Below are 10,484 nucleotides of genomic sequence, written 5' to 3'. Positions count from 1 at the left end.
TAAGGTTCTTTAGCACTATTACTCAATCTGAGCTTGGTAAAATTATAACTCAAACCGGCTCCTCAACATGTGTTTTCGATCCAATCTCTACTAGATTTTCTCAAAAAAGTATATGATAGCTTAGCTCCCTTTATTATCAAGGTAATAAATACCTCATTAGAAACAGGTATATTTCCAACTGCTTTTAAAACCGCTGTTGTGAAACCTTTACTTAAAAAGTCAAATCTTGACCATACCAATCTGAGCAACTACAGGCCTATATCAAATCTAGCGTTCCTGAGCAAAGTACTTGAAAAAGTTGTTTGTAATCAGTTAAATACCTTCCTCAACGAAAACAGTATCCTTGAAAAATTCCAATCAGGTTTTAGATCAAATCACAGCACAGAAACGGCTCTAGTAAAAATAGTCAATGATCTCAGACTGGCTACTGACTCAAACAAAGTCTCAATCCTTATTCTTCTGGATTTGAGTGCGGCATTTGACACCATTGATCATAGCATCCTAATTCACCGCCTTGCGAAGTGGGTGGGTCTCTCTGATAATGCTCTAAACTGGTTTCAAAACTACATTACTGGCAGAGATTTTTATATCAGTCTAGGAGATCATGTATCTGAAAAACATGACTTGCCTTTTGGTGTGGCCCAGGGGAGCTGCCTTGGTCCCCTGCTATTTTCCCTATATATGCTTCCGTTGGGAAACGTCATAAGTCAGCATAATGTAAACTTCCACAGCTACGCAGATGATACCCAATTGTATATTTCTGTGGAGCCAACAAACCCAGATGGCCTTTGCTCCCTCACTGCATGCCTAACCTCCATTAATCAGTGGATGAGCAAAAATTTGAAACTAAATGATGACAAAACAGAGGTACTTTTGGTTGGACCAAAACTAAAGCGAGATATTGTTCTTAGTAATCTGGGGAACTTGGCGCACCAGGTCAAACCAAAAGTAACAAGCCTCAGTGTCATCTTAGATGCAGAGTTAAGTTTTAAGCCCCATATCAGTAAAGTTACTCAGACAGCCTATTTCCACTTGAGAAACATTGCCAAAGTGCAGCCCTTTTTAACTCAACAAGATGCAGAAAAACTAATTCACGCCTTTATCACTAGCAGGTTAGACTACTGCAATGCACTTTTCACTGGTCTTCCCAAAAAACATCTAAAGAAATTGGCACTCATACAGAACTCTGCGGCTAGACTTTTAACTAAGACCAAGAAGAGAGAACACATCACCCCTGTGTTGGCTGAACTGCACTGGCTCCCTATTTCCTATAGAATTGATTTTAAGGTTATGTTAATTACTTACAAAGCTCTGAATGGCATAGCACCTTCATATATCTCTGAGCTTTTAATATCTTATCAACCACAAAGGAAACTTAGATCATCAAATTCTAATCTTTTAATCGTACCCAAAGTGCTCCACAAACAAAGTGGAGAAGCTGCTTTTATCCATTATGCCCCCAAACTATGGAACACCCTGCCTCTGTACATCAAGCAGGCGAGTTCAGTAAATATTTTTAAAAAAGATCTGAAAACATACCTGTCAGGTTCTGCTCAAGGTTTCTTCCTGGAATATAGGAGTTTTTCCTTGCCACAGTTGCCATATGGCGTGCTTGTGGGGGGTAAAGGGTTAAGGCTGCCAGTCTTATGACATGTTATTTTCTATATTTTTGATATGTTGCTGAGTAGATCATAAACGGCCCCAGCAATGAAGAAAAGTGATTGATAATGACTGACTGACTATTATTGTGTTACATGCTTCAAATGTAAAGCACTTTGAGCTGCATTCTGTGTATGAAAGGTGCTATACAAATAAAGCTTATTATTATTATTATTATTATAATCCAGAACTGGATCAGATCAGAGCCAGCCCCGCGCCAGCTCCAGGCCGGATGAGGGCTGTATCCCTCTGGAGTGGCTCTCCTCTCAGAGCCACCTGAGCCAAGGGCTGCTGAGGACAGTTGGTGTGGCTGTTTGATCCAGCATCACGCTCATTTAACATCGCGCAGTGTTTTACTCATGCTTTATGTAATAACACCATATGTTTTATTGATACTGTAGCTCAGATGAGCATGATGCTGAGTGACATTTGAGTGCCATCACAGTCCACTGGTGCTTTCCAAGAGGACACACTGCCATCTAGTGGTGTAAACATGTAGGCTATTGCAAAAGACAGGGGTGCAGCCCCATTTTATATTCCTAAAAAGAAAATAGACAATTAACATGTGGATAATTGCAATTTTCTGTGATGCTGCATGGCATAGGCAAAAAAAACATAACAAAAAAAAAATGAATATACAGCCCCTCAGTCCGCTGAGCTCATACTGGGAGGTTACTAATTTATTTACTTACTTTCTTACTTATTTAACTATTTAGTTATCTGTTCTGTACAGACATGAAGGACATATGCATGCAGTTCTTGTGACTACCACCAGAGGGCTTAGGGGTCCTGTCCTGTCTATCATCATCTGGTCATATCATCTGTTCAGTTCTGTGTCTGTCTGTGTAGGTCCTAACACAAACTTGCACACATCATGATCAGGACACACACATACTCTCTCCTAATTACACAATTGCACACATCATTATCAAGACGCACACACACACACACTCCTAAACACAAACCTGCACACATCATAATCAAGCTGATTAGGTAGGCTAGCTCCGTGCTGGGGACTGCTCTGGACTGCCCTGGAGCTAATGGGGAAGAGAAAGATGCTGCACAAACTGTTACATATAATGGGCATGTCACATCCCCTTCATGATTTATTGCTAAAACAATAAAACAATAAAAACTGAAGTGTCTTTAGTAACAGACTTCTCTGACTTAGTAACTGCAAGAACTTTTTAATGAGCAGACAGAGAAGAATATGCTTTTAATTTTACCAACCAATGTTTTTTTTCCACATATACTTTTAATGGCACAATGGGAGAGCTACATTTTTGTTTTCCTAGTTTTTTTCATCCAATTTAATCACCAGGCAATGTCATTTTTGAATTGACAATAATAAATAAGTCTGCACACATATTGTGCTATACTATGCCTAGGTGTGTGTGTGTGTGTGTGTGTGTGTGTGTGTGTGATAGATGGATCCCAGAATGGAGATTGCAGTGTTCTAGCAGCCATTTGAACATAAAAACGCAAGACTCACACACATTCAAATGAGTTGACAGTAATATTCAAAATTAAGAGACCACTGCAAATTTGAATATAACCGTCAACTCATTCGACTGTCACTCAGCAACCACAGAAAAATGTGCTGTGGTCTCTTAATTTTTTCTAGAGCTGTATATGTGCTGTGTGTGTGTGTGTGTGTGTGTGTGTGTGTGTGTGCGTGCGTGCGTGTGTCTTGTATTTTTATGCTCAAATGGCTGCTGGAACACTGTAATTTCCATTCTGGGATCCATCTATCTATCAGGACACACACACACACACACACACACACACACACTCCTGAACGCAGACCTGCACACGTCATAATCAGAACACACTCTCAGAATACTCTCTCCTACAGTAAATACAAACCAATGTAAGAGACACTGCTGGAGACACTATGCAAATTTCCAACAAAGATCTTCCCTGATACATTGAGCGCATCCTTTTGTTGCGGTCATGGCAACAGGTGTGGGTAAGGAATGAAAAAATTGAAGATGGTCAGTGTTACATCTGGAGGTTTGATCAGCTAAACAAGCCATTACATACACACACACACACACACCACACACACACACACACACACACTCTCACTCTCTCTCTCTCTTTCTCTCGCACATGCTATTCAACTTTATACAACTATACATACACACAGTAGGCCTAAGAAGGTTCTTTTCTGCTGGAGGGCTATTCAACTTACAACAACTATTCTATACAGAAGAGACCCCCTTCCACACACACACACACACACACACACACACACACACACACACACACACACACACACACACACACACACACACACACACACACACACACACACACAGCAATGCTAGATAGCGCATTAACTGTCGAGTTCTATTAGGTGGCATCATAAACACGGCTGCCATATTGGTGGGGGCAGCACCTTTATTGTCTATATAGACAACATTTGCCGGCAATCACAAACATCTGTCTGATGTCCAGTCAAAGTCACATGCTCCTCCACTGGCCTCCAGTGATTGCTGCCCCCACCAAGATGGCGGCGCTATTTACGTACATTCTGGAGCCCAATGCGGTATCTAATATCTATGATTACAACACCCCTCATAAATCATTTACCAATCACCAGTAACTACGTCACCCTTCATAAATCACCAGTAGCCTACCCCTCAATCACTGACCAGTTACCAGACGTGGAAAGTATTAGTTTTAGAATGAAGTCCTACCACATATTTGTTCCATCCATTTAGTGAATCAGCTGATTGCAGTTAGCACAACTCTTCAGTCAGGTAGACCAGCTGATTAGTGAAATCACCTGTGTTAAGTGCAGAGGTAGAGACAGCACAAAAGACCTTTGCTCTCTGAATTGGTGGAGCTTTCCATCTCTTTCCATCACTGATAAATTACTTGTAAGTGACTCACCACTCATCAATTACACACCAATCACAACTTACCAGAACTATAGTACTCATCAATCACACACCAATCACAACTCACCAGAGATTCACCCCTCATCGTTCACACACTAATCACAACTTGCCAATCACTACAAAATCACCACTTCTACATATTTGATCTTGTCTTTGTGTTTATTTGCTATAGCACATTGACTATATAAGCTGCATACTTCCGTCAGTATACGTACATTGCTAGTGTACACTGAGTGCTTACTTGCGTTGTGCCCACTTTTTGATGGTTAGTATTGTCCCAATATCTGCACTATATACTTGAACTAAGGATTTGATGTGTGCAAGTAGGCGGTTTGAGACGAGACTTATGTGTATGAAATATGCTGTATAAATAAACTCGACCTTGTTTTTTCTGCTCATCCCCTGTCTGTGTGGACTGAGAGGGCTGATGACGAGGTCTCATGTGTTTCACATCTGGCTGCATATTGATCCTAGGGACACTGAACAGGGCGTCCAGATAAATGCCTTTAGTCCTGTGTAAGTCTGAGATGAATGCCATCTATTCACAAAACCCGCATTTCATTTCATTTCATTTTTTTTCCAATCTAATTCCTGCCCTTCATTCAGATCTGCTTAGAAAACCCGCATGTCGTTTTCCCCCAACAGTTTCCCAAGTCTCTCAGCAGCTGTCATCGAGTTCTTTAAACTTGCTTTGATGGCGCTGCGTTTGGTCCTCATGGTCAACCAGCTCCTGTTTAACACAGCAGTTCACAACTGACTCATCTATCTTATTCAGAATCATATGACATTATATTATATTTACTTCAGGCACACACCTGGTGGAGAGGTTAAGCTAAATGTATGTGTGGAGATTAAAAGACTGCTGGAGAGAGAGGAAGAGAAATGGAGAGAGAGAGAAAGAAATGGAGAGAGAGAAATTGAGACAGAGAGAGAGAGATTCAGAGGTGGGTGGAGGGGGTAGGGGTGGAATGATGAAAGCAAGATTGCAGCTGTCACACAACATGCAGCCCTGATCAACCCTGACCAACACACACACACACAGACACACACACACACACACACACGCATCTACCGTGACGTGGGCTTAAATGAGAGCAGACCTCCAACTGTGTTTTTAATATCTCGGGAACTTAGTTGTCCTCTCCCCCGTGGGGACACACCGGTGTTGACCAGAGGTTGCCCTCCGCTCCATCACACTCCGTCTCCGCCTCTTCCTCTCCCTCGACACACAAGCTCCATCACACTCCGTCTCTGTCCCTACCTCTCCCTCAGCACGCGCACTACAGCTGGGGTCATGACCCCGGGACAGTCAATAACGGCTCCAGATTATAGATGGACTCAGCCGAATGATGACCAGGCAGGCGGACGCTGGTGCTCCTACTCACACGGGAGAAGGGCTGGACTATTTTTTGGGGGAAAGGTTAAATCTATATGTAAGGTTTAGGATTTGTAAGGGATTATGGGAGAGATCAGTCCTGATGCGTGGATCGGAGCTGTTGGGCTGTGGAGATATCTCATATCTGTATCAGGTCTATGTGTGTGTGTGTGGGCACGTTCATGTGTTCCCTAAGGTGACTTTATTGTAAGTCATTGGAAAGCTTTATCCAGATCATAGTGGTCTGATGAAAGAATCTCTATTTGCATGAACACACAGAAGTGTCCCCGGGCTCCCAAGGTCATGAGCCATGGGGTCTGAGCCTGTGGTTGGATGGAGGCTGGGATTGAGTGCATGGGGAAGTTCAGGGGGGATGGTGGGGTGTGTGTGTATGTGTGTGTGTGTGTGTGTGTGTTGGAGAGTTGTTGGTGGAGGTCTTGATATTAGATGGAAGTTGGACTGGGTGTGTGTGTGCGGGGTGGGGTGGGGTGGGGGGGGGGGGGGGTTTGGTGGGGTCCTGCTGACTCTTAAAGGGTCTCATGGGGCATTACAGGTACAGTCCACATTCTAATTTATTGGGCCTACAATGCATTTTGTCACATTCAGATAATTACTCCTTATGGTCTTCTAGCAGTGCATTATTTGTTTGAGCTATAATAGTCTGATGTCAGTATACCATCCAGGATCTGTAAATGGAGAACATAATGGCCACAAACAATTCCAGTACGTTGGCAGTATGGCTTAAATATCAACTCACTGGATTCTACCTTTATGATAACACAATACACAACATATTTTCACCATATACTGTACATTCCTAATATCTATCTATCTATCTATCTATCTATCTATCTATCTAGAACTAAGATCACCTTTTGGTCAATGTAAAAAAGGACTACAAAATAAACATGTTCATTTCAATGTTATGCTCAATAATATGCTATACCTTAATGCTTTTCCGATTTCTCCCACTAGATGGCACTGATTAATTATGGAATATCGACCTCCATGTCCTGGTTGCTACAAAGTTCGCAGGGGAAGTCTCAATTCAGAGCCCATCATGAGCTCGCTTTTAGACATGTGAGCCATTTGCGCTGACACTAACGCAGCTCTTTATGTAGGCTACTTATGAAAAAATAATAGTTGATTCTGTGACCTTGCAAGTGTGCGACATTCTCTGAAGACTCATATTACCATTACATAATTCCATTAACTTGACACAATTGTTGTGCCGAAATACAATTTTAAACGAACACACACATGGGCATCCCAGTGTCCCTTTATGCAACTAGAGTTTGTAATAGCTCCTTCAATTATAATTCTGTAAAGGGGGGCCCGAGTCTTGCCGTTGATGTGTTGAAACAACAGCAGGCTGGGGACGCCTGATGCGTGAGTTTATAAATTATCCTCAGCTGTTCCTGTCCCTGCCTCTGCTGCCTGAACGACTCGCAATGCGCGCACTCCTCACTTTACAGAGGGAAGGAGCTTGTTGTCTTTCGGACCGTCCCCGGTGAGCGACGCCGGAGGACAGCAGAAGTGCTCAGGCTGCGATTTTGCAGACGGTGCGCTCTTCGCTGTGCCACTCTCTGGATCCAAGAGAGGAGATGAATTATTCAATCAGCCCATCGGAATCGGATTTTGTCGCCTTGCGGAGGGCGATAACTTCAGGGCGTGCGCTGGAGGGGCCACAATATGGTCCACGGCATGAAAGCGGCCTGCAAGGAGGCTTTTAGCGCAGCCGTGGGTGATGGAGAGCTCATAGCTCACTGAGTGGAGGTTCTCATTTGAAGTCAGTTTCCCTCGCCAGGCAGGTGTGTCCGCTTCAGTGGCTCCCTGCGTGGCACCTGATCTGTGCATTTAAAAAGATACGCGGGGACAGGGGCAGGGCAGAGTAGCTGCTTGGGCCGGAGTAGCTCACTGCGAGAGTCAGCCCAATGCTGCTTTGAGATCAGACCCGTTTGGCACACAATGCTGAAAAAGAGGGCAAAACAAGGCCGAAAATACTGACGCATAAATTATTCAAATCACTGCAAGTCAATTATTAACCCATTGTCCTAGTCCCCTGCAATCAATCTGGCCTGCATGGGAACTCCCAGGACGGGCCATGTAGGCTACTGTGACCAGTTCGCGAGGGTCACTCAGAGTGAGGCTAAAAACCCAGACACGAGAGGCTTCAGACCCTCTCCTCCCCACTAACGGGATGACACACCAGCCACCCACATTAATATTTTACACCACATCGCATTTACGAACTGAGGCAGATTTGCTAACTGCCAGTCTGAGATAAAAAAAATCCATGCTTCCAGTGAGTTATTCTGCACTGTCATTATGTTTACCGAGTAAATGTCTCATGTGAAGAAATGAGGTAGCCTATAAAGTAGGCCTATTTGTGCTGTTTCTATTGCATCATGTCAAGGAGCATATTTATTTATTTTTTATTAATATTGGTTGTTTTTTCTTGAATATGTGCCTTGAGCTGTGAAAAAACATTTTTGGTAACACATGACAAATCACAGATGCGCCACATTAAGAGGAACGACTAGAACGTGACCCGGGGTTTAGGCGATGCCATTAGGTTAGCGTCATGACACTAATACAAAGGATGAAGGGTAATGTGGCATTCTGGTCTAGTAGCTGCTGACATGAATATTTCCACATGCGAATTCGTTCGAAGGGTTGTGAGAGACCGGATTTATCGCCACTTAGTCTGAGGAAATCTAGTGGCGCGCGTGCTGTGCGAGAGCACCGAGCGAATCACCTGTTGGATAATAGAGGCGTGTCATCTCCCCCGCGCGGCTCTCGCAGGTGCAAGAGCGCGAATCCGCGACAGTCCATCTCTACATGGGAGCACTATGTCCGAGAGATAGCAGGAGTGTTCCATTCGCCATTCCGTGACAGACTGAAATACCTCATAGTTTAGGCGAAATACTGTTATTCAACTGAAGTTAGGTTGAATTGACTTTAAAAGACATCGTGATTCACGACAGTGCGCTATCGAAGACGAGAGGCATGGGGACGACTGAGAAACTTGGATAATCTGATCCACGTTTTTACTTCGGCTTGCTAACAAAGTTATACGGTTAGCCCTTATTTTCCAGAGATCCAAGATCAGAAAACATTAGCCGGGTAGTCGTAGTCCTGCATTTATACTGACGCGTCCTCTTGAGTAGCACGAACTTTGCAGGTATATCCAGACATTACCTAGCTGCAGCTGGTCCTGTGGCTTGAGGAGACGGTACATGTTGGGCGATGGAGACGCTGCGCGCTGGGAGACTCGGAGCACTACTAACGCTAGCCTGGGTGTGGAGTTCACCAGGTAAGACTGTCGGATCGGAAAGTATCTAGAGATCAGCCCATTAACTCTGTAAATAGTTCAGCAACAGTATTCATTTAAATGATTTACAATACACTTTAATGAATTCCAAATCAGTGGCACTCTCAGTTTACGAACAAGGTAAATCAAGTAAGATAGATAGGGTAGGCTAATGCTTAATTTAGCATGTGACCCGCTGCTTCTATTTATATCGCCTATTTTCTACATGTTAGTCAATGAGATTTACTTTGACAAGGAAGAAGCGTTGACAGTGCTTTGATGTTTGAATGGATTGTCATTCAGTGATGGTGTCTAATTATGGTCGATTTGTTTGTTGTGGTTTGGCAGTTATAACTTAATCCCCAGTTTAGAGGCGCATGCCGCCAGCCAGACGTCAGGGGGATTTTGATTCACGGTGTCACGTTACTCTACATAGAGTAAAAACTGTCCCGTGGCCTAGAATTGTATTGTCGTAATTTTTAAAGCAAATATTTTACAAATGAAAAAAATAATGGTGTGGGGAAAAAGACATAATGAACCACATGAAGACTATACGCGTGTGTCCAATTTTTAACATTTACGTCAAACAGCATTTCTTAACAGTTGCCAAAGTATTCTTCCCCCTTGAGATCGGTCTGGATGTTATCTTTGCTTTGTAATGCTAGAATAAAGTGGGATCAAGGGATTCGCCTGTGTGTGCCATTGTGGGGATGGCTAACATGCTTTGGTCATCTTGTCCAACCGTTGGTGTCCACCGTAAGAACATGCACAGTCGTTGTCTGACATGAATGGACAGCGCTGTTCTTTTGTGAATCACGACAAATTTAGTATTATGTTGTTTCAGTTTCGCAACAAATGACCTGCATGATTGATGGACACAAGCCTGGCACGAACATTGACTAATCTCAAAGGCACTGCAACTCGGAAGGGACTGTAATCCCTTTTTTCCACCAAGGACAAGCACAAATTCAGCGTCAGCCCTGGCTGACAAGATTAAATAGTAAGTCATTGTCGGAGTGTGTCTCCAGTCCCGCAGGATTTGATTGCTGACAACGGAGAGAGAATGACAGGCGCCCCCGAATGTCGCGCGTACTGGAGCGTCCCAGCGGGGCGGATTAACCGGCACTTCCCGGCCGCTCCCGCGGGACTCACTCGCACTTTGACAGGTACCGAGATCAAACTGTCCCGCCTGGTGGGAAATGGATTGTGTCTCACCATGGTGACATTTAAA

The 10,484-nt window shown here is 43.6% G+C and overlaps 1 protein-coding gene across 1 annotated transcript in view; it reads left to right on the top strand.

Moving 5' to 3' along the window:
* Positions 1-8,682: 8,682 nt before the first annotated feature.
* esamb (endothelial cell adhesion molecule b) overlaps positions 8,683-10,484 on the top strand; it is a 57,888-nt gene continuing 56,086 nt past the window's right edge. Inside the window, 1 exon segment of the mRNA XM_042068711.1 lies at positions 8,683-9,256. Coding sequence (XP_041924645.1) covers positions 9,190-9,256 — 67 coding nt within the window. The 5' untranslated portion in view covers positions 8,683-9,189.

The sequence above is a fragment of the Alosa sapidissima genome, chromosome 17 (assembly GCF_018492685.1).
Source record: "Alosa sapidissima isolate fAloSap1 chromosome 17, fAloSap1.pri, whole genome shotgun sequence".
In the NCBI taxonomy this organism is placed as follows: Eukaryota; Metazoa; Chordata; class Actinopteri; order Clupeiformes; family Clupeidae; genus Alosa; species Alosa sapidissima.
This window is presented reverse-complemented; position numbering and strand designations above follow the sequence as displayed.